Here is a 25,160-nt window from a genome sequence, read left to right on the forward strand (position 1 = left end):
GAGTTGAAGCCATTTTTCGGCTGAGCACCGAGTGCATTCGTGGTGGAAAAAAACGCTGAACAGTTCAAATGCTGGCACCGCCACCTCATCGGTGGAAAAAGGGCCACTGTGTTCCTTTTGCTGTTAAAACACTCACTAGAAATGTAGAACTGACAATGCAGTGAAAGTAAAATCTACAGTATTGCTGATCATCCTGCTGAAACCAGACCTTTGCCTTGCATCCCAAAATCAAGAAGAGAAGCCTTGGAGCAATGGATGTGATGCTTCCTTTTTACAATGCAGGAGAGCATGCCATTCCCCCAATTGTACAGACAATTCATGCTGATCACGCTGTTGTTCTACAGGATGCAGCAAATGGCTATTTGCCATGAAATAACACTCCGGCCACACAACTATCAATGGTAAAGGTTCTTTGCCAGGTGATGAGCATCAAGTCTCTGCAGCTCAACAATGTTTTTGTTTTTGACAAGGCATTGTAGGCCAAAGCTGCTGAATTCACCTGGAAACACCCAGAGAGGGGAGTTTCATACCACCTGCGTTTTCATGGAAAATATTTTGCAGATGCGGGTCTGAGACCTTTACATAGTGTTAGCTGATGGTTCAATCACTGGGGTTTACGATGGTCACAGGTATAACTGAGCAATAAGGCTCTACAAACTGCTCTATGAGGCTCTCCTGACACGAGCCTGGAAAGACTTTGATCACTGGTTAGAAGAGAATCACCCTTAGGATCTCATTTACTTTAAAGGAAACTCTGTAAGCAGTCTGCAACCTGTGTGATAAAGTATCACAACCCAGAACACGTTTACATTGATCCACTCACACCATCCATACATGTGTAAATAAGCTAAGTCTAACATTCACACAACACTAGTGTCGGAGAGCAACTTGGGGTTCAGTATCTTGCCCAAGGATACTTTGGCACACAGCCCAGTGCAGCCAGGAATCAAATCGCCAACCTTCCGATTAGTAGGTGACCTGCTCTACCTCCTGAGCTACAGCCACCCTGTAATACATGCATTTTGCAGCATTCAGAGCCATACTTTGCCTATGATAATCTGAACTATTCCAGATACCTACCATACTACTATGCTCAAATGTCTTGCCTCAATATTGATCATCCTGATGTTCTTTGCAGAGGATGGTTTTCTGTCCAGCTGGGAAGGAACAGTCCCTTTGGAATAATTCCAGTAGACTAGACAAATTGAACAGACTGTAAACAAAGATACTCAGACAGCTAGTGTTGTAGTCAAGACCACCTAACCCGAGACCAAGACAAGACCAAGACCAGAGTGTATCGAGACCGAGACAAGACCAAGACTTTTAGGGTCCAAGACCGAGGGAGGGCAAGACCGAGACAAGACCAAGACCAGTGCCTGACACTATATGACACAATAAAATGTGAAACATGATCAAAATCACTTCTCAAATTGATCTGAAAGATCCACATTCCCATAAAACCACCTATATATTAAACACTCACAGCTCAAATAAATATAACCATCTTTATTTAATACTCCTGGGTGACTTCCATCATTTATCCCAGAATGTAAAATAATTATTCATAGTTCATCACAATAGTCTTTACTTTCATAAACAATACATAAATACATAAAGTTATGTTGTTTTTAAAACCAACCACAATCTTTGTAAAAATGTGCGCTATTTCAAAACCACATCACTAAATGTGTAAATATGTCAAAACAATCACGACAGTAAGAACTAAAGCTAGAGGTTTCTCTCTTATTCAGATTAAAGCTGCAGTATGTAACTTTATAAATCTGTTTTTTACATATTTGTTAAAACTGTCACCATGTCAGGACAGTATGAGACAGATAATCTGTGAAAAAAAATCAAGCTCCTCCACCTCCTCCCTGAACCGCTCCTAGTCAAAACCAACCAATCAGAGCCAGGATGAGGGTCAATCACTGTCAATCACTCTTCTTGTATGCACTGATCAATGTAGTTGTGTGCGATACTTCAAGATCTGGTATCGAGTCAATGCCAAGTAAATACAGGGCCAGTATCCCTGATACTGATACTTTTTAATAATTACGAAGAATTTTCATGAAGTTTAACTGGTTTGAGATTTTTTTTTTCATTTGGCTCATTAATTAGTTAAAACCCAGGGTAGAACTGGGCAAAGTTTATAGGTAAGTAGAAAATACTTTTTCACTCAAGAACAAATGTAAACGTTTTTCTTAAATAAACAAGCTGTACAAATTTAAATTTAAATTTGCTTTAAATGTTTTATAGCAAATTCCTTTTTTGTCTAAGTAAAATATGTTATTTCTCACGTGACAATATAACAAAACGCTGTGGGGAGGGGAGGAGCAAAGTGTGCCTGTGACAGAGCGGCAGTTAAACAGTCAGCTCGCATCTTTGATGAAACCGCAGCACTGCATACAGGAGAGAAACTGAAGCTAAAGTATCGATCTCATTTACTGATATTGATCAATACCAATACCAAAGTTGGTATTGATATTATCAATATGAGGATCGATCTGCCCACCACTAGTACTAATAGCAGAGAGACAGCTTACTTTTGTGCTATCATTGGTAGCCATGGTAACTACAGGGTTCTAGCAAGAAATATTTTTCAGCCCAGTGCTAACGCTAATACTAATTCATAAGCTAATGCTAACCACTAAATGCCGCTTCCGCTTGTTAACTGAATGACGGGGCCTACGATGTTACTGGAAAGCACCTCTGAAGCCTAGGCAGTAATCACAGTCTTTGTGGACGTGTAGTTACATTTCTCGAGGTGCATGTCAGGTTAGGTTCAGAGAGGATTTTCAGTTATGTACAAAGGACCAATGTAGAACTCTAAATCAGGACTTATTAGATAGAGTGACAATTTTTGCATATAATCCAGAAAAGTTACATTTATATAGCATGAATTTAATGTGTCCCAGAGTGCCATTTCCTTCCACTAATGGGTTTGCAGAAATCACATAAAAAGCTGCTAAAAGCATTTCCTACATTTGAATATCCACCACCATGTTGTGAGCATAAACTATCACGTTTTTAATGCAACAACAGGAAGTGACATCTTGCTGGGAACTGTAGTTTTTATTCTTGAAGGCCTCTCATAGCACCACTGGTGCTGAAAACTGATGTTTGATTATGGCTTTCTGAATACAAGTTGGACTGCACCTATCAATTATTTTAGTAATCAAATATTTTATTTATTATTCTGCCAATTAATAAAGTAATTGGATAATAAAGATTTTTTCATTTTAACAATTCATCAGTATATTTTAACTTCTGTACTGCAGATGTTTCTCTCTGTGAAACAAACAAGGTGGATGGAGCAGCTACAAAGTTCTCTTTTCTTCATGTTGCTGATCAGGTGGTTGATGAAGGACCTCCAGCTGTTTCCCAGTAAATGTTTTAAGGTGGTTACAGGAACAAGAGTTCCTTTTGCTCCACCTGAGCTCACCGTTGCTACTTTTTCGCCGCCGAGGTGCTCGTGCCAGTACTGGTGCTGGTTTAAATGAACCGGCGAAACGCTTAAGAACGCGCTTTGTGAACTGCTCCTTTTCATATGAGTGTGGGAGAACACGCTCCCCTTTCTTGTGCTGCAAACAAACTTTACGGTGCAAACCAAACTACTGCAGCATCTGTGTGCAGCACAGAGGTAAACACAGACAGATTACGAGCAAGACGACAAGTACACACTTTGCGTCAACAAATTTGCATTGAGGAATTTTAATAATCGGATTGAATTACTCCGAGAATTGTTGCAGCCCTAAAATCTGCATTAAATTTTCAGTTTGTGTATTAAAATACATGAAGGTTGGTATTTACCTTTCATGCTGGGATTTTTTTGTTGAATAGGAAGCCTGAAATTTTCCTTTGATCTTCCTTTTCCCCTCTTACTTCTTGCATTCATACCGGTTGTCATTTTAATTTCTGTAGCCCATGAAATCAAGTGCAAACATGACCACAGTGAGACCAAATGTGCACATTGTGAATGAAACTGTCCGTGCTCTGTGGTAGATTGCAAACTGCGGTGAAATGATACAGGCGCAAGCGGCGATAATAGCAGCGACCTAGCCGGGGCGGAGTCTGCGAGGTGCGCTCCTTTGAGAGGCAGAGGAGTGCAATGTTTGTTGGATTTGAATCAGTACGTTTTGCATCCAATAAAAGCAAAGATGTTAAATTAACTGGACAATATTCTGGCAATTTAGTGATATTTCCACAGCTGTAGTCTTGACTGGTCTTGAAATAAAATTCTGAGTCCACAATGTCCTAATCCATGACAAGACCGAGACCATCAAAAAGCGGTCTCGAGACCAAGACCGATCTCGAGTACTACAACACTACAGACAGCTGGAGGAACCAAAGGTTTCAGGTTGAAAATTGGAGCAGTGACCAGATACTATTTCACTTCAGAAAACAGAAATCAATATCTAAGGCATGACACATGATAAGCCCACAGAAAGTGTGAGACTTCATGATCTACAGAAGCCAAGGATAGAGAAGGAAAGGACAGATGTCAATGCCTTTGTAGAACTTTTGGAGAAAAGAGGTAAACCTTCTAGGTCCACATCAGTCAGACATCAACAGTCTTTCCACAGGAATCACTGTGTCACCAGGTGGGGAGCTTCAAGTACCTTGGTATTCACCTCTCAAGGGACTTGACATGGGTAGTAAACACCAGAGAAGTGGTAAAGAAGGCCCAGCACAGACTCTTCTTCCTGCAGTCCCTCAGAAAAACTGGGCTCTCACCAAAACTCCTCACTAACTTCTACCAATGCACCACAGAAAGTGTCCTGAACTATGGATGCATGGTGTGGTTCTCCAACTGCACCTCAGAGGAGAGAAAAGACCTGCAGCAGATCATTAAGACTGTGTCAACGATCACTGGTGTCCCTTGGGTACATTGGAGTGGAGTGTCAGTCGGGCAGAGTGGACTGGATCCAGGGATGGGACAATCCACTCTGTCTGACTGAGAAAAAGAGCAAAAAAAAAAAAAAAAAGAAAAATCAGGTTGGATTACACACGCCCTGGACACTGTCTGTTTGGTCCCCTCCCCTCTGGCAGGCTCAGGGTCATGAGGACAGAAAGACTTAAACACAGCTTTTTCCGCAGAGCAGTAAAAGCTCTGCTGTAAGCCAGAGCAGAGACTTAACACTTCATTTCTCACTGGACGCTGCACTTCACTCTCTGCACTTTACCCACATCAACATTTTATTTACATTTAGACATTTAGACCTGTATTATCTTATTTTTGTTACTAATTTATTTATATTTATTGCTGTTTTCTTGTTTCTGTTTCTTGTTCTCATTCATATAACAGTGAAAAGAATGGGAGGCCTGTCAAACAGAATTTCATTGGAAAAGTGCAATGACAATAACCAAATTAGGATTTAAGATTAAGATTAAGATAGTGTTTATTCGTCACATGCACAGTTATACACAGTACAATGCACAGTGAAATGTATTTTGTACCTGCAACCATATATACACACACATATAAATAAGAAGAGTAAAAATAAAAAAGTAATTCACACTATACACTATACACTATACTCTATATACTATACACTATACACACTTTTACGTGGAATTATAGATTATAAATTATAATATTTACATTGTGCAATAATGGTCCAGTTTGGGCTCAGAGTTGAGCAGACGGATGGCTTGTGGGTAAAAACTCTTCTTCAACCTTTCAGTCTTAGCCCTCAGGCAGCGGTAACGCCGGCCTGATGGGAGCAGGGAGAAGAGAGAGTGTCCGGGGTGGCTGGGCTGTTTTAGGATCTTCATGGCCCTCAGCCTGCACTGCTTGGTGTAAATGTCCTGCAGGTTGGGGAGGGTGGTTCTGATGGTCCGTTCAGCTGAACGAACCACCCTTTTTAGGGCCATGAAGTCCTGCTTGGTGCAGTTTCCCATCCAGGTGGTGATGCTCCCACGCATGATGCTCTCAATGGTGCAGGTGTAAAAGTTCCTGAGCACCTTGAGTGGGAGCTTGAAGTCTCTCAGCCGCCTGAGGAGGTAGAGACGCTGTCTGGCCTTCTTCACAGTGATGTTTATGTGATGAGTCCAGGACAGGTCCTGTGAGATGGTCACTCCCAGGTATTTGAAAGTGTCCACTCTTTCCACCTCAGCACCACTGATGACAAGTGGATGGTAGTCCCTCTGCTGCTTCCTGCTGAAGTCCACGATCAGTTCCTTCATTTTGCTGACATTGAGCAGGAGGTGGTTCTCCTGGCACCAGTTCTCCAGGCGGGAGACCTCTCTCCTGTAGGCTGTCTCCTCATTGTGGGAGATTAGTCCCACAACAGCAGTGTCGTCAGCAAACTTGATGATGACGTTGGACTCTGACGTGGCTTCGCAGTCATGGGTGTACAGTGAGTACAGCAGAGGGCTGAGCACACAGCCTTGGGGGGATCCAGTGTTGAGGGTGAGGGAGGATGAGGTGAGGTGACCCACTCGTACCACCTGTGGTCTGCTGGTCAGGAAGCTGTGAACCCACCTGCACAGGGATGGGCCCAGGCCCAGGTCCAGCAGCTTAGAGGCCAGCCTGGAGGGAACTATGGTGTTGAATGCTGAGCTGTAATCTACAAACAGCACTCTCACATAGTTCCCCTTACCAGTGTCTATGTGTGAAAGGGTCTTGTGGAGGAGGAAGGATATGGCGTCATCTGTGGATCTGTCTGGCCGGTATGCAAACTGTAGTGGGTCGAGGGTCGTGGGCAGTGAATGTCTTGATGAGTCTCTCAAAACACTTCATCACCACTGAGGTGAGCGCTATGGGCCTGAAGTCATTGGGGCTGCTGGGGTGTGGTTTCTTTGGGACAGGGACTATGATGGACTTTTTAAAGCAGGTGGGAATCACACACAGTTTCAGTGAGAGGTTGAATATCAGTGTAAACACAGGTGCCAGCTGGTCAGCGCAGGTCTTAAGGACACGTCCACTAATACCGTCTGGTCCAGCCGCTTTCCTAGTGTTTACACGTCTAAACGCCCTCCTCACGTCGCGCTCCGTCACAGTGAGTGTCTCCGCCCCTCCGGCCGGGAGCGCAGCGGGCTGTCGGCTTCCCGACTCAAAGCCCGCAAAGAAGATGTTGAGTTCATCAGCCAGAGAAGCGTCGGCACTCACCGGGTGTGTGTGTGGTGCTTTGTAGTCCGTGATGGTGCGTAGTCCCTGCCACAGTCCCCTGGAGTCAGACTGTTGTAGTTGCTGTTCCAGTCTGCGGCCGTAGTGATGTTTAGCCTCTTTCACCGCTCTGCGGACGTTGTATGATGCAACCTTGTAGTCCTCCATGTTCCCAGAGGCGAGGCCGGAGTTGTAGGCAACGGTGCGGGACCTCAGGGCGTCGCGGACAGATTTATCCACCCACGGCCTCTGGTTGGGAAAAGTCCTGATGGTCCTCCTAAGTGAAGTGTCATCAACAACTTTCCCAATAAATCCCACAACAGTTTCCGTAAACTCCTCGATGTCTCCGCCCGCGCTGCTGCGAAACATGTCCCAGTCGGTTGAATCCAACGCACCCTGCAGAGCGGCCTCTGTTTGATCAGACCACCGTGTCACTTCTCTCACAGCAGGGGGTTCCTGCCTGAGCCGTTGTTTGTATTTCGGCATGAGAAGGACAGCGGTGTGGTCAGACTTCCCAAAAGGCGGAAGAGGCTTTGCTTTGTAGCCCTCTTTGAATGGAGAGTAGCAGTGGTCTAGGGTCCTCTCTCCTCTGGTGGGGCAGTCGATGTGTTGAATCAATTCCGGTATCAGCTTTTTCAAGTTTGCACTGTTAAAGTCCCCGGCTACGATGAGAGCCGCATCACGCTGGTTAGCCTGATAGGTGGAAATAGCCTCATGTAGCTCGGATAGTGCAGTGTTTGTGTCCGCCTGAGGTGGAATATAGACGGCGCTGAAGATGACCGAAGTGAACTCGCGGGGCAGGTAGTGGGGGCGGCATTTCAGGGTTAGGAGCTCCAGGTTAGGTGAACATGATTGTTTCAGAGGGACAACATTCCTACTGTCACACCAGTTGTTATTAATCATTAGGCACACACCTCCTCCTCTTGATTTTCCAGACTCACTCGTTCTGTCCGTGCGATGAACACTGAAGAACTCCGACGGCTGTACGGCGTGGTCCGGTATGAGGGGGGTCAGCCATGTCTCCGTGAGACAGATGATGTTGCAGTCCCTTATGTCCCTCTGAAACTGTATCCTGGCCCTGAGTTCGTCCAGCTTGTTATCCAGTGACTGGACATTAGCCAACAGGATGCTCGGCAGTGGCGTTTGGTGCGCTCTGCGCCTCAGCCTCTCTCTTACGCCGGCTCTTTTCCCTCGGGGCCTTGTCCGTGACCTGGGTGCTCCGCGCCGTCCTTTGTTTGAGCTGGCCCACTGGAAACGCAGTATCTCCTGGGGCCAAGTCGGGTCGAGAGAAAAAGGTGTCAGAATAAAGCCAGAGTGCTGTATTCTGATATTAAAAAGAGTCTGTCTGTCATATGTGATATGACACAGAGCAGGCGGAATTATAAAGTCCAGAATTAGAGCTAAACCTAATATATACAAACAAAGCATAGGAGCAGGTACGACGGCTGCTGACCTCACCGGCGCCATCTTAATGTCCATAGCGTCTGGTCCAGCTGCTTTCCTGGTGTTTACACGTCTAAACGCCCTCCTCACCTCGAGCTCCGTCACAGTGAGTGTCTCCGCCCCTCCGGCCGGGAGCGCAGCGGGCTGTCGGCTTCCCGACTCGAAGCGCGCAAAGAATAGAATAGAATAGAATGCCTTTATTGTCATTATACAGGATGTACAATGAGATTGGAGGGCCACTCCTGTTCAGTGCCATGTAACAGAAAATCAAACTCTCTAAATGAAAATAAAAATATTACAAAAATATTATAATCTAGTATAATCAATATGATCAAGAGATATACAGAAAATAAACAATGTGTAAAATATACAAAAAATAGAATGTATAAAAATATATACATACATACCTACATTGGTGCATCTGTACATTGTAAGAAAGTAAATGCGTGTATACATATAATAATGAAGATGATGAATATTGCACTTGGTGAATGAATATTGCACTAGTGAATGAATACTAGATATTACACAATATAGGAATGTTAGATATTGTTCAGTATGAATGATATAATATTGCACAGAGATGTGGGTGTTGCACAGTTACAGTGGGTGAGTGTGTGAGTTCAGGGTGGTGATTGCTCTGGCGAAGAAACTGTTCCTGAGTCTGTTTGTTCTGGCTTTGATGCACCTGTAGCGCCTGCCAGAGGGCAGCAGGTCAAACAGGTCAAAGCCAGGGTGTGAGCTGTCCTTGATGATGTTCCTGGCTCTGCTGATGCAGCGGGAGGTGTAGATGTCCATCAGGGAGGGGAGAGGGCAGCCAACGATTCTTTGTGCTGTCTTGACTACCCTCTGAAGCCTGACCCTGTCTGCCTCAGTGCAGCTGCCGTACCATACTGTGATACAGTACGTCAGCAGGCTCTCAATGGATGAGCGGTAGAAGGTCAGCAGCAGGTTTGAGTTCAAGTTGTTCTTCCTGAGGACCCTCAGGAAGTGAAGTCGCTGCTGAGCCTTCTTGATAACAGCTGTGATGTTATCTGACCAAGAGAGATCAGCAGAGATGAGGACACCAAGAAACCTGAAGGTGTGGACCCTCTCCACACGCTCGCCGTTGATGTAGAGGGGAGCTGGGTCAGTCCTGTGCTTCCTGAAGTCGATGATGATCTCTTTGGTTTTCATGGTGTTCAGTACCAGGTTGTTCTCTGAACACCAGGCTGTCAACTTCAGGACCTCCTCTCTGTAAGCTGCCTCATCTCCCTTTGAGATGAGTCCGACCACTGTGGTGTCGTCAGCAAATTTGACAATGAGGTTGTTATTGTGGGCCGGACTGCAGTCATGGGTGTAGAGGCAGTACAGGAGGGGGCTCAGCACACAGCCCTGTGGGGAGCCAGTGCTCAGTGTGCGGGTGGAGGAGAGATGGGGGCCAAGTCTCACAGTCTGGGGCCGGTTGGTTAAGAAGTCCTTGATCCAGGAACATGTGAGAGGGGGGAGGCCCAGGGTGTGCAGTTTGGTGGTGAGAATGTCTGGGATGATTGTGTTGAACGCTGAGCTGTAATCCACAAAGAGCATGCGAGCGTAGCTCTGCTGCTGCTCCAAGTGGCTCAACACAGAGTGGAGAGCTACAGCGATGGCGTCCTCGGTGGATCTGTTTGCACGATATGCAAACTGATGGGTGTCGAAAGTGGGGGGCAGATGGTCTTTGATGTGCTGGAGAACCAGCCTCTCAAAGCACTTCATGATTACCGGTGTGAGGGCCACAGGGCGGTAATCATTTAGGCTGGTGACAGATGACCTTTTGGGCACGGGGATGATTGTGGCTGTTTTTAGGCAGGGGGGGGATGACTGCTTGGGCCAGGGAGAGGTTGAAAATCCTGGTGAGAATCAGGGTGAGCTGGTGGGCACACGCGCTGATCACCTTGCCAGGTACTCCGTCTGGTCCGGCAGCCTTCCTGGGGTTCACTGCCAGGAGCACGCGCCATACCTCATGCTCCTGGACAGTGAGTGGGGTGCAGCCTGGTGGGGGGGGGGAGGGGGGGGCAGGACTGGAGCAGATGGGTGGTCCTGAGGTGTCTCAAAGCGAGCAAAGAAACAGTTAAGTTCCTCTGCTAGTGACACACTCAGGTCTCCTGCAGTCACATCACAGCCTCTGAAGTTTGTGATGTTCTGAATGCCCTGCCACACCTCCCGTGTGTTATTGCTGGACAGATGGGACTCTATTTTCCTCCTGTAGTCCGTTTTGGCTTTTTTAATTCCTCTTTTCAGGTCAGCTCGAGCAGCCCTGTACAGAGCTCTGTAGCCTGACCTGAAGGCAGCATCACGGGTTTTGAGGAGTGAACGGACCTGGCTGTTCATCCAGGGTTTCTGGTTAGGGAAAACCCGGATGTTTTTGCTAACAGTCACATTTCCGATACAGAACTTAATGTAGTCCAGTACCGTCCCTGTGAATGTTTCTAGGTCCTCGTGTTCGAATAAGTCCCAGTCTGTGTATGCAAAGCAGTCCTGTAGGTCGGAGAGTGCGTTTTCAGGCCAGGTTGTAATGGTTTTTACAGTAGGCCTGGCTCTCCGCCTGAGGGGGGTGTATGCTGGGGTGAGCAGCAGGGAAAGATGGTCGGACTGGCCGAGGTGGGGGAGGGGTTTGGCTCTGTAAGCGTGCTTAATGTTGGAGTAAACATGGTCAAGAGTGTTTTCCCCTCTTGTGGAACATTTGACATGTTGGTGGAATTTCGGGAGTACAGTCTTTAAGTTGGCCTTGTTAAAGTCTCCCGCGATAATAAGAACACCGTCGGGGTGGACCCGCTGCTGTTCGTTAATGGCGTTCAGCAGGAGAGAGAGCGCCATGCTAACGTTAGCATCGGGAGCTATATACACAGCTGTGACGATCACTACTGTTAGCTCTCTGGGTAGAAAAAAAGGCCGACATCTTACAGACATGTACTCGAGGTCTGGGGAACAATGTTTGTCTATGATTGTTCCGTTGTTACACCAGTCCTCATGCACGTAAATACAGAGACCCCCTCCCCTGCTCTTACCGGAGTCCTTGGTCCGATCTCCGCGTAGCAGAGTGCGGCCTGCTAGCTGCACGCTAGCATCGGGAATGTGGGGGTTTAGCCAGGTCTCGGTGATAATCATTACACAGCAGTCACGAACATAGCGATTTACAGCCAGCTCTAACTCTAGGTTGTCCGTTTTATTTACCATGGACCTGGCGTTGGAGAGATACAGGCTCGGCAGAGGAGGCCTGTGTGGTTGGCATTTCAGCTTCAGCATAAAGCCGGACCTGCAGCCCCGCTTCTGCTTCCTCTCCCTCCGCCGTCCGCGGCGCCTTCCAGACCCGATAACAATCCACGGAGCCCCCGGCGGTCTCGCTATAGCGTCTGGGATGTTATGAGTGTAGTGAAAATCACTCGATACTGATATCTTGTGCCGGTAGCCAATGTCGACAAGATCCTGGCGTGTGTAGCAGTTGTTTGCAGAGACAAATGCACCAAAACTAACAAATATGAAATACAAAAAGTACAAAAAAGAGCACCGAAAGGAAGAGCCGTGAGCCGCTGCGTCTGTGCGCGCCGCCATCTTGTCTGTGAGACAAACTGCTCAAAACTCAAAGAACTGCTCAAAGAAGATGTTGAGTTCATCAGCCAGAGAAGCGTCGGCACTCACCGGGGGTGTGTGTGGTGCTTTGTAGTCCGTGATGGTGCGTAGTCCCTGCCACAGTCCCCTGGAGTCAGACTGTTGTAGTTGCTGTTCCAGTCAGCGGCCGTAGTGATGTTTAGCCTCTTTCACCGCTCTGCGGACGTTGTATGATGCAACCTTGTAGTCCTCCATGTTCCCAGAGGCGAGGCCGGAGTTGTAGGCAACGGTGCGGGACCTCAGGGCGTCGCGGACAGATTTATCCACCCACGGCTTCTGGTTGGGAAAAGTCCTGATGGTCCTCCTAAGTGAAGTGTCATCAACAACTTTCCCAATAAATCCCACAACAGTTTCCGTAAACTCCTCGATGTCTCCGCCCGCGCTGCTGCGAAACATGTCCCAGTCGGTTGAATCCAACGCACCCTGCAGAGCGGCCTCTGTTTGATCAGACCACCGTGTCACTTCTCTCACAGCAGGGGGTTCCTGCCTGAGTCGTTGTTTGTATTTCGGCATGAGAAGGACAGCGGTGTGGTCAGACTTCCCAAAAGGCGGAAGAGGCTTTGCTTTGTAGCCCTCTTTGAAAGGAGAGTAGCAGTGGTCTAGGGTCCTCTCTCCTCTGGTGGGGCAGTCGATGTGTTGAATAAACTCCGGTATCAGCTTTTTCAAGTTTGCACTGTTAAAGTCCCCGGCTACGATGAGAGCCGCATCACGCTGGTTAGCCTGATAGGTGGAAATAGCCTCATGTAGCTCAGATAGTGCAGTGTTTGTGTCCGCCTGAGGTGGAATATAAATGGCGCTGAAGATGACCGAAGTGAACTCGCGGGGCAGGTAGTGGGGGCGGCATTTCACGGTTAGGAGCTCCAGGTTAGGCGAACATGATTGTTTCAGAGGGACAACATTCCTACTGTCACACCAGTTGTTATTAATCATTAGGCACACACCTCCTCCTCTTGATTTTCCAGACTCACTCGTTCTGTCCGTGCGATGAACACTTGGTGCGATGAACACTACCCAGAGCAACATTTATTGCTCTGGGTAGAACCAATTCTAAACCTGTGACAACTAAGTACGGCTCACAGTCACCTCCCACAAAGAAATAGTGTGGTATATTATGGACTAGTTCTTATATAGTGCATTTCTACTCTAATTGCGCACTCAAAGCACTTATACAACTTGTTTGAATTCACCCATTCGTACAAGCACTTATATATGTAACTAAGCTAAGTGCTTATTATTAGGGATGGCATGATACCACTTTCTTATGTCCGATACCGATATTTTACATTTGGATATCTGCCGATACCGATACAAATCCGATCTTTTTGTATTATCATTTTTAAAAATTGTTTTTGAATGCCTGGATCAATTTTACATAAGTCAACAGTCTCTCATGCAACAAAAGCGAAATCTTTTAGTTGTCCCACGTACAAGACTAAGGACTTGGGGGGGGGGAGCTTTTCAGGCAGTGGCCCCAAAGCTCTGGAACTGTTTACCATTCCAGCTCCTTTTAGCTGACTCTGTGGCATCTTTTAAAAAACAGCTGAAAACTTTTCTGTTTCACAAGACTTTCTGTTGACTTTATTTTTATTCTTTTAATATAGTAATGTTATGTTTTAACATGGTGTTTTATCTGTTTTTGATAGTGTGTTTTAATTATTGTACAGCGCTTTGTGACTTTTTGTCTGTGTAAAGCGCTATATAAATAAACTTTACTTACTTATTTACTAGGGATGCGCCGATCCGATATTCAGTATCGGTATCGGTCCGATACTGGCCTAAATTACTGGATCGGATATCGTAAAGAAATAAAAAAATGTATAAATGTAAAAAAATGTAAAAAAATGTAAAACATTAAATAACGTTTCACTCACATTAGTTGCATTACAGGGCTCAGTCTTGTGGGTTTGCGGTTGACCAAACCAGCTTAGAGCTGCATTACCGCCACCTACTGGAATGGAGTGGGGATCAGGAGTTAGAAAACAACCCCCTCAGATCCTGTGTCGCTGCGACGGATTCCCTTTGACACTGAGCGATCATCGCTGACATGTTTTTCCGCCTCCACCGCTCTCTGCCTTGTTTGTGTGTTGTGCTCGCTGTGCTGAGAATCAGCTGTTGTTTTTTTCTCTACTTCAGCTCCCGGAGATACTAGCGAGCGCAGCTATTAGCACAGGTGACCGTCCGGTACCGGAAGAACCCCTTATATCGGTATTGGCCGATATCAAAATGTAAAATATTGGTATCGGTATCGGACATAAAAAAGTGGTATCGTGCCATCCCTAATATTTACAGGGGTGAAAGTAGTTTTAAATTCTTGCCGGTACTATGACAAAAACATATATACACATATATATATATATATATATATATATACACACACACACACATATATATATATATATACACACACACATATATATATATATATATATATATACACACACACATATATATATATATATATATATATATATATACACACATATATATATATACACACATATATATATATTTGCAGCTTATGGTATGCTGCAAATTTCATTTGGCCTGCAACTATTGATTATTTTAGCAATCGAGTATTCTATTGATTATTCCACCCATTACCCGAATATTAACAGTTCATCTCCATATTTAAACTTCCGTACTGCAGTTTTTCTCTTTTTGAAACAAACAGGGTGGATGGAGCAGCTACAAAGTTCTCTTTTCTTCACTTACTGGTCAGGTGGTTGATGAAGGACCTCCAGCTGTTTCCCAGTAAAGGTTTAATGGAGGTTACAGGGGGAAAAGCTTCATCTAGACGCTAGAAAAACATTTCATCCACTCCATCTGAGCTCACCGGCTCCACCTCTTTGTGCTTGTGCAGACAGTCTGCATGTAAAACAGCTGACTGCTGTTGTTGTTATCAGTGTTTTTGTTGAAAAACTGGGGGCTGTGTGAGCGTAATCTTGTAATGCTTTATATTCACAAGCATTCTCCTAAATACATTTCTACTGCAGGTCCATATTTAGTCACTAATCAGGGATTAAAGTATCAAAAATATCTTGAAGGGGAAGGGGTCCTTCCGGTACCGGACGGTCACCTATGCTAGTAGCGGCGCTCGCTATCAGTATGTCTGGGAGCTGAAGTAGAGAAAAAATAGCTGAAATTCTCAGCACAGCGAGCACAACACACAAACTCAACAGAGAGCAGTGGGGGCGTGGAAAACATGTCAGCGATGATCGCTCATTGTCAAAGGGAGTCTGCCGCAGCGACGGAGAACTTTATAGAATCTGAGGAGGGTTTTTTCTAACTCCTGATCCCCACTCCATTCCAGTAGGTGGCGGTAATGCAGCTCTAAGCTGGTTTGGTCAACCGCAGACTGACAAGAAGAAGATGACGACAGAGAACTGTAATGCAGCTCATGTGAGTCAGATCGGACTGCATATTTTATTTCTTTCCGATATCCGATCCAGTAATTTAGGCCAGGATCAGACCGATACTGATACTGAATATCGGATTGGCGCATCCCTACTAACATTCACACACATTCACACTCCAACGCTTGCATCGGAGAGCAACTTTCAGTATCTTGCCCAAGGGTACTTTGGCATGCAGTGGTTGACTCTTGTGTCCCTGATGTCCCTGCATGCCACGGGCTAAAAGAAAATATTTAGTTTAGATGAAAATTATGGGAAAATTTGTATTATCTGTGGTTTAAAGAGATCTACTCACCTCTGTGTTGGTCAGAGAGATCCAAAACCTGGCTCAACGATTTTTCCTCCACACCTATCGGATGTACCTGAGAATTTGCGCCGGCTGCCCAGTGCTCCGGTCCCCAACAAACGCCAGAGGAGACGCGGAAAGCGTGGAGGTATCGCGGTGCGGGTCAAAACTTACCTGAGACTCCTAGGTTTGTCTGTTCATTACCCCCTGGATGGTGGTCTTTGCCGCCTCAAGGCTGTTGGGCTGCCTGTGGATTTCGGGCGTCGCTGGATCAGGCCGATTGTCCCACCTGTCATCCTGGAGACTCGGCGTCCCTCGTCCTGGCGCAGGATGCGGGATCGTGGAGGCGGCGTAAACCATGCTAACCTTCGCCTGTTGAAGCGGGCCCCGGCCTCAGCTAACAAGGATCTGGACATCCGAATGGCCCTACTAAATGCTAGATCGTTAGCCAACAAAACTTTCCTTCTCAATGACTTTTTCATCGCACAGCAGTTGGATTTTATGTTTGTGACTGAGACGTGGCTTCATGCTGGTGAGTCTGCACCTTTTTCCGAACTTTTACCTCCCGGCTGTTCTTTCTTCAGCTCCCCGCGGATCTCTGGAAAAGGTGGAGGACTTGCTTCAATATTTAAATGCAGTTTTCGCTGTCGTCAGGTCTCGGCAGACCTGTACGCCAGCTTTGAACTGCAGCTGTTGGAGATAAACTCTTCCCCCTCGGTGCTCTGCGCGGTGATTTACCGACCACCGAAGTGCACGAAGGACTTCATCGGTGACTTTGCTGACTTGCTGACGGGTCTCATACTAAAATATGACCGTATTTTAATTGTTGGCGACTTTAATATTCATGTGTGTTGTGAGAGTGGTCCACTGGTTAAAGAATTTGCCTCGCTTATTGACTCTTTTAACTTAACACAACTCATGTGTGGTCCCACTCATGAAAAAGGTCACACACTGGATCTGGTGTTGTCTTATGGACTTAGAGTCTGCATCACAGGGATACGTGACTGTGGTATATCGGACCATTTTCCTGTTTTATTTACAGCAGCGCTCCCCAGCTCTGGGATAAATAGAGTATCCTCTACACGTCCTGTGCGCTTGGTTAACTCTTCATGCGCTGCTGATTTTGCAGCTGCTTTTAAAAACTCTGACTTAAGCAATTTGGATTTTTGCTTGAGCCTGAATACCGAGGACTTCACTAACTCTTTTATATCTGCTTGCACTGCTGTACTGGACTGTATTGCCCCTTTTACAACCAAACGCACCAAACCTTCCTCCCAGCCCTGGCTGGATGAGACAACCCGCGCTCTCAGACGTGAGTGCAGACGCGCTGAGAGAAGGTGGAAAAAGGATAAGCTCCATGTCTCCTTAGAGATCCTGCGTAACTGTTTATTGAAATACCAGAAAGCAGTAAAATATGCAAAGTCTGCTTATTTCTCTAACATTGTTTCAAGTAACAGTCACAGGCCTCATTTTCTTTTTAGTGTTTTTAATTCACTCGCTGATCCTCGCTGTAATGTGAACCAAGCAAAGGTCTGTCCTGCACTGTGCGAAAACTTTAAGAAATTTTTTGTGGAAAAAATTTCTGCCCTCAGGCCTTCATCACCTCAGCCTGAAACAGACTCATCTGCACCTCCTCCCAGCAGAGCTGTCTTTGAGCAGTTTGAGCCTGTCACACTCTCCACACTAAAGGAGGTGATTATAATATGAGACCTGTAAACTCTCCCACAGACTGTGTTCCCTCTCGCCTTTTTAAAGAGGCTTTTGATTCAGTGGGACCAACTATCCTCGCTCTGATTAACAGTGCGCTTGCATCTGGTTGTGTTCCAGCTGCCTTTAAACATGCAGTTGTACAGCCTCTAATCAAGAAGAAGAACCTTGACCCTGATGTTCTTTCAAATTACAGACCAATTTCTAAATTACCATTTTTATCCAAGGTTCTTGAAAAAGTTGTTTTTAAGCAACTTCAAGCATTTTTAAGTGAACATGGAATGTGGGAAAAGTTTCAGTCAGGTTTTAGAATGCGTCACAGCACAGAGACGGCTCTTTTAAGAGTTTTTAACGATCTGCTTTTAACTGTGGACTCTGGTAGTCCTGCAGTTTTAGTACTTCTAGATCTGTCAGCTGCCTTTGACACTGTGGACCACGAGATCCTTCTATCCCGCCTAGAACATGAAATTGGCATTAAAGGCACGGTTCTGACTTGGTTCAGATCTTATCTTACTGATAGAAGTTTCTCTGTCCATCTAGGAAACTGTTTTTCTACCACAGCAAAGCTTTCTTGTTGAGTGCCTCAGGGGTCCATTCTGGGCCCAATTCTTTTCTCATTGTATATGTTGCCTCTAGGGTCGATTTTTAGGAAACATAATATTTGTTTCCACTGTTTTGCTGACGACATCCAGGTGTATATGCCCATCAAACTGAACAGCAGAGATCCATGGGAACCCCTGCTGAACTGTCTAAGTGACATCAAGTCCTGGATGAGAAACAATTTCCTAAATCTTAATGAAAGCAAAACCGAGGTCATATGCTTTGGTAAATTTGACCCCTCAAGCTACTCCTCTGGCACTCCGAGTCATTTGGCTCCTCACTGTCGTGATGCTGTGAAAAATCTGGGTGTCATTTTAGATAGTAGTTTTAAAATGGAGAAGCAAGTAAGTGCTGTTACCAAAATCAGTTTTTACCAACTCAGAGTCATTGCCAAGGTAAAACCTTATCTCCCACAGCAGGACCTGGAAAAAGTTATTCATGCTTTTATTACTTCCCGCCTGGACTACTGTAATTCTCTGTACTTTGGCATAGATCAATCATCTGTGCGCCGCCTGCAGGTAGTCCAGAATGCGGCAGCTCGTCTTTTAACCGGTTTAAAAAAGCATGAACACATTACCCCAGTCCTGTCATCCCTTCACTGGCTCCCTGTCCGTTTTAGAATCGATTTTAAGATTTTATTGCTTACTTTTAAAGCCTTAAACGGACTGGCACCTTTGTATCTGTCTGAGCTGCTTCACTGTCACACCCCTGTAAGAGCTCTGAGGTCATCGAACCAGCTGCTCTTACAGAGGCCTAAAACTAGACTAAAACAGAGAGGTGATCGAGCTTTTGCAGCAGCAGCACCAAAGCTATGGAACGATCTACCTCTCCATATCCGCACAGCTCAGACGATACACACATTTAAATCTCTATTAAAAACACATTTCTTTTCCTTGGCATTTGGCTGCAGTGCTACCTCCTTTTAGATGATTGTTTTATGGTATTTTATGGTACTTGTTTTAAACGTTTTAATTTTTAATTTTCTTATGTTATTTATTGTTCTTAATGTTTTTATTTATTTATTTTTATTTTATTATTTTATTTATTTATTTATATATTTTTATTTTTATTTAGTATAGTCCTTGGGGTTACAGATCTTGTACAGCACTTTGGTCAACGTCGTTGTTTTAAATGTGCTTTATAAATAAACTTGACTTGACTTGACTTGACTTTAGTTATTACATTAATTAATGCATGGCTCATCCATAAAGGAATGCATCAGATGCTCTTAATGAGGTTTTACGTAAATTAATGCTAATAATAATTAATGTTGTTTATTCGTAGTGTTATCAACTAGATAATATTATTGATTAAAAATACAGTGGTAATCATTGATCAAGTAAGACTGTGTTCATTCATCAGGGGGAGCAGAAATGTTTCACATGTGACTCTCGGCTACCATATGACCACTACAGCAACCCAACCAGCCACCGTATTGAGAATGTCATCACAAATTTTGACCTTGAGAGAAAACTAAAGTGGTGGCAGTCCAAGAATGGTAAGTTTAAATGCAACAACAAACTGTCAGAAAGAGGAGAAAAACACACTTGAACTGAGAGATGTTATAAACTAAATATGGGAATCAATATATTACTTATTGAAGGGGAGATAGCTTATCTCTCAGTGGACTGTAAGGTGCTGGACGTGTTTGGATCCCACCTTCAACCTGGAGTGTCTGCCAGAACACTACTTTAGGGCTAGGATGATAACTGCTGACTGATGTGACTAATCTAGTTGACTTCACTCATAGAAGGCAGCAACCAGGGAGACAGGAGTGCAGCTTCACATATGGGCTTTATTAGTTAGCCCTGGTTCTTACAAGGTGCAGACTTAGCTCTGAGTACACTGGGCTAGGTGAAGATCCACATCTATACATGAAGGTGTGTGCGAATGTGTGGTTCTGCAACACAGAGAAATAAATAAGTATAACTCAACACAATTAGGTGTACCAATAAACATCCAATAATACAGTATGAACTATATGTTTGTTACTCCGGGACTAACATAGCTACACAAGTAGCACACAGCTAACTCAGACTGCATAGCACGAGAGCTAGCCTCCATTTGCTTAGCTTATACTGATCACACTACTAACAAACTTAACTTATAAACAGAGGAATATAACCATCTCTAATAACATGTACTTACTTCGGTCATAAACGCACACTTCTCTTATGAACAAAAACTCGGTAACTGGCACAGAATATCCTCAGCTCGCATCTGTCTGATCTAAAGTTCGCCTGGTGTAAAAATGCGAGACTACTTCAAGGAACACAGGACTGTGGGAAATCTCAACTCTCCACAACTAAATATGAAGACATAAGCTATGGGGCCTTTTGTACAGTTATAAAATTTTTCTAGTTTATGCTCAAATGTCTTTGGGTTAGACATCTGAGGGCAGGGAAGCACTTAGCTTTGCAACCGTGCTCCTACTGGTCTGTGAGTGAGAAAATAGGTGAAAAAGAAATTGTTACTGTTTGTGGAAACTTCATAATATTAAAATGTACTATATGTTATTACAGACCATCCGTAATACTGTATCTCTGCTTTTGTGTTGCATTGTCTGCAGGAGTTCATCATGTCAGCATCCAGTTAGATCTAGAAACTATGTTCCAGTTCAGTCACCTGGTCCTTACCTTCAAGGTATAACTCTAAACATGCACTGAATTTAATGCTTTCAGGTGGATTACTACTACTGCAGGTGGTCCTCTGAAGCAAGAACACGGCTAATGCTCTACTAAGTTACTTTTTACAGTCATGAAAAATAAAGTTTTCACAAGACTCTATGCTTGACTGAAATTGGGTGATGCAACAGGACAATTATCGTAAGCACAGCAGCAAATCTCAACAGAATTGCTTAAAATAAAAAAGGAATAAAAGTGCTGCAATGGCCCAGTCTAGGCTTCAACCTGACTAAAATGCTGTGGTGGGACCTTCAGAGAGCTGTGCATAAATCAGTGTTGCAAACCTTAATGAACTGAAGCAACACTGTAAAAAGGTGGTCCAAAAATTTTTCATCAGAGACTGATGAAGTCACACAGAAAAATCATTACTGCAACTTTTGCTTCTAAAGGAGGTACTACAAGCTCTTGAATTAAATTAAATTAAATTTTATTTATATAGCGCCAAATCACAACAAACAATACAAAGTGCCTCAAGGCACTTTGTATTGTGGGTAAAGACCCTACAACTATACAGAGAAAGCCCAACAGTCAAAATGACCCCCTATGAGCAGCACTTGGTGATAGTGGGAAGGAAAAACTCCCTTTTAACAGGAAGAAACCTCCAGCAGAACCAGGCTCAGGGAGTGGGGGTCATCTGCTGTGAGGGGAGAGACAGGACAAAAGACACACTGGGGAAGAGAGAGAGATTAATAATAACTAATGATTAAATGCAGAGTGAGGTATAAACAGAGTAAAAAGAGGTGAATGAAAAGAAAAGATCCTTTTATTGAAATGCCTTGCATGTGAACACACCGTAAGAGCTACAAAATATTCAAAATAAATATTCATTAATAACTCAAACAGTATGTTGCCTTTGACCTTTTACCTGAAATTATCACAACCTTTTAACATTGCTTGCTATTATTTCCTGTACCATGAAACCAAAACAAGATATGCCACACAACACAACACTGAAGCTTGTAAACCTTAGCATAACTAATTTACATGAGCACCCTCTAGTGGGTGCGAACGTAATTGCAACACTTAATAACAACCTGTATGCTTTGTGAAACATAACTAAATATGCATTGACAACAAAATGCAAATACCAACCTTGTTCCCTCATCAACCAGGTGCTAAGGAACCATTTACAACTTAAAATTACTCCTAAAAATTCTTTTCTCCGTCTTTAACCACGAAGCGCACCTTCTCTCTGTACACTGGAGTTCGCGCTACTGTTGCAGTTTGCGACAATCGATTTACGGCTTTGTCGTTCTGAGCCTTTCACAATAAAAGCATTAGCGGCGTTACTGCTGCAGCAGAATAACAAACACTTATTAATCAATTTACGATAAAGAAAATATCAGGTCAGTTACAACCACAAGTAAGCCAGCAGTCTGAGAGCAAAGAGCTATATTGGGGTGATATGGCACTATAAGGTCTTTGAGATAAGATGGGGCCTGATTTTATCTGGTTTGACACCATGTTTCTAAGATTTGTGGGGCCGAGCACAAGAATTTCAGTTTTATCTGAATTTAGAAGCAGGAAATTAGAGGTCATCCAGGCCTTAATCTCTTTAAGACCTTCCTGCAGTTTCACTAATTGATGTGTGTCATCTGGCTTCATTGATAGGTAAAGCTGAGTATCATCTGCATAAAAATGAAAATCTATGCAATGCTTTCTAATAATACTGCCTAAGGGAAATATGTATAGTGTATATAGAATTGGTCCTAGCACAGAACCCTGTGGAACTCCATAATTAACCTTACGAGTTTTATTGCACAAAATTTGAACCAAGATGGCGCCACTGTGCACAGCCTGCCGTCAGCTGTTCTACTTGTTGTCTGCAATCGTACTAATTTTGGTGGTCGTCTGCCCAAATATCTCAGCCTTGATCACCTACGATCTACAGTCACTTCTAAACCTCCAGTTCGAACCAGCAGATAGTGTAAAAATAAACCCAACGACTCCTCCTCCATACCTGTTGTATGTACCGGAGATATTGCGTTGGCTGCCCGGCGTTTCGCTCCCCAACAAACGCCGGACGAGACGAGGGAAACGGGGAGGTGTGTCGACGCGGACCAAACGTTGCTTAGAAGCTTCTGAACAGTGACGGAGCCAGAGGGGTGGCAGGGGTGGCATTTGCCACCCCCAACAGAGCCCTTGCCACCCCACTGGAAATGGTAATTTTAAAATATAATACTTATGAGATCGGCAAAGATTTGCCAGGAAAAACTGTAATTTCCGACTGTCTCTGAACGCAGCCCGACGCAGTAGCAGCCTACATGCTGCTCACTGACGCTGTTCATTGGTTAAGCTGACATGTGGTTCCTGCTTGATCCAAAACACACCCGCGGCTTTAGAGTACACCGTTGAGGAGTTTTGCAGGTATTTACATTTTACCGCTGTATTACCTTGCTAATGAGAGGTGGCACTTGTCATACATTTCTAAAAAGAAAAAGTAGTGCCTCGTTTATTATTTAAATTAGCCATGCTAGTGCTGATAGATCGTGTTTTAGACAGATTCTTTTAACATATTGTAACAGTCTGAGTTATAAGTTCTTGATGTGTTAACATTATAGTGTTCAGAATTCCTATTTAGTTAAGGCAGAGGCACTCTTACACTGCAGCAATAGGATTAACTGAGTGTCCTTAAATGTGTAATGACTTAGAGGCTGCAAAGCTTGTCAATCATTCTAGTTACCTATGATAGAGAGTCTACAAGAGAACATGCTGGTGATTGGCTGAGTGCATGGGGGGTGGGAGTGTGGGCTGGGGCCCGCGTGAGAGAGAGAGAGAGAGACGGCTGATGAGCATTGCAGTAGTTCCTAGGAACAGTTCTGTTGTTTTGGCGTTGGCTACGGCCTACAGTAGCCTGTGTTTGGTTCCAAATAAACAGCAAGTAAACTGGCACAAGCTTTCGCTGTGGTCTGTTTGAGGGACGCTACAACTGGTGTCAGAAGTAAACGGAAAGCTCGCCTTTGGATTTTTTTTTCCCTTTTCCCGCCTTTTTCTTACTGTGTGGGCTGCAGAGCTTGGTGGCTAGTAACAACAATGCTTCCAGTAGACTGCTCCAAGATTAAGCGTGAAACTGACACAGATGCACGCAGACATTCCAGCTCAGCTGGGGACTGGATGTTTGCAGAGCACAGAGAGCAGGTGAGGCAAATGACTGCCAATATGGCTAATGAAGCTGGCTTTTCATGCTCTAATCGCTCGGGTGTCCAACGTGCCGCCTGTGGGACAGCTGTTGGGAGTACTGAGAGTGACATGCATGCGCGTGGGAACCCCTTCTGCGCCTCTATGAAGACCCCTAGGTATGATGGCAAGGCCGACTGGGAAGCCTTTCATGCACAGTTTGAATTGTTGGCGCGGGCTGGGAGGTGGTCCACTGAAGAGAAAGCCCTCCAGTTAGCTATGTGCCTTACTGGTGATGCCCTGTCAAGCCTGTTGCTGTTGAGCCCAGAGGATAGGAGTGATTACGAGGCTCTGGTCGGGGCTTTGAAGAGGCGGTTTGGTTCGTGCTCCACTCCAAGCTTGCTCCGCTCTGAACTGTGCAGCCGGCGACGGCAGCCAGGAGAGCAAATTCGAGACCTGGCTAATGATATCGAGGGACTGGTTCACCGGACCTATGCCCATATGCCCCCTGCCATTCAGTGCGAACTAGCCCGGGACCACTTCCTCCAAGCTCTGCAGCCGGACCACCTGCGAACCCAGACACTGTTGGCTCATCCCAGGTCTCTCCAAGAGGCCCTGGAACTAGCCATGGAGAGGGAGCTGTTGTGTGCTGGGAGCAATAATTCCCTAACCGAACTGGGAAGACCATCACCTGCGGGAACCACGAGCGGGATGGGGCCAGGCACTGCTAAACCTGCGTGGGCAGAGGAACTGACCCAGCTGGTGAGGGCTGTCACACTACAGAAAGAACAACGGTCGAGGAGGCGGCCTGGGGTCTGCTGGGGATGCGGACAGCCGGGCCACCTAGCCCGAGACTGCCCCCGCACCCCCAGGGACCAGGGAAATGGGGAAGGGTCCGCATAACCGGGACAATGCGGGACCCTGGAGCTGTGTCCCGGTCCTCCGTGCATGGAGGAACAGCTCAGTATGTGGACTACGGGCGACAATCCGCTGGGGCTAGCGATGGGCTGTCAGAGCAGCTTGTTTCATTAGGCCGGACTTGGGTTGGGAACTGCTGGTATGCCCCAGTTGAGGTTGATGGACTATGCTGCTCAGCCCTAGTGGACACAGGGTCTTCAGCGACCCTGGTGAGACCTGATGTTGTCAGAAATGGAACAACTGTCCTTCCTACTACA

At 45.1% G+C, this 25,160-nt stretch overlaps 1 protein-coding gene across 1 annotated transcript in view; it reads left to right on the forward strand.

Moving 5' to 3' along the window:
• The window catches only part of lamb4 (laminin, beta 4), a 146,301-nt gene that overhangs the window by 12,740 nt on the left and 108,401 nt on the right, over nt 1-25,160 (forward strand). The window contains 2 exon segments of the mRNA XM_030731998.1: nt 19,547-19,682; nt 20,754-20,827. Of these exon segments, the coding sequence (XP_030587858.1) occupies nt 19,547-19,682; nt 20,754-20,827 (210 nt within the window).

This window comes from Archocentrus centrarchus, chromosome 6, assembly GCF_007364275.1.
Source record: "Archocentrus centrarchus isolate MPI-CPG fArcCen1 chromosome 6, fArcCen1, whole genome shotgun sequence".
In the NCBI taxonomy this organism is placed as follows: Eukaryota; Metazoa; Chordata; class Actinopteri; order Cichliformes; family Cichlidae; genus Archocentrus; species Archocentrus centrarchus.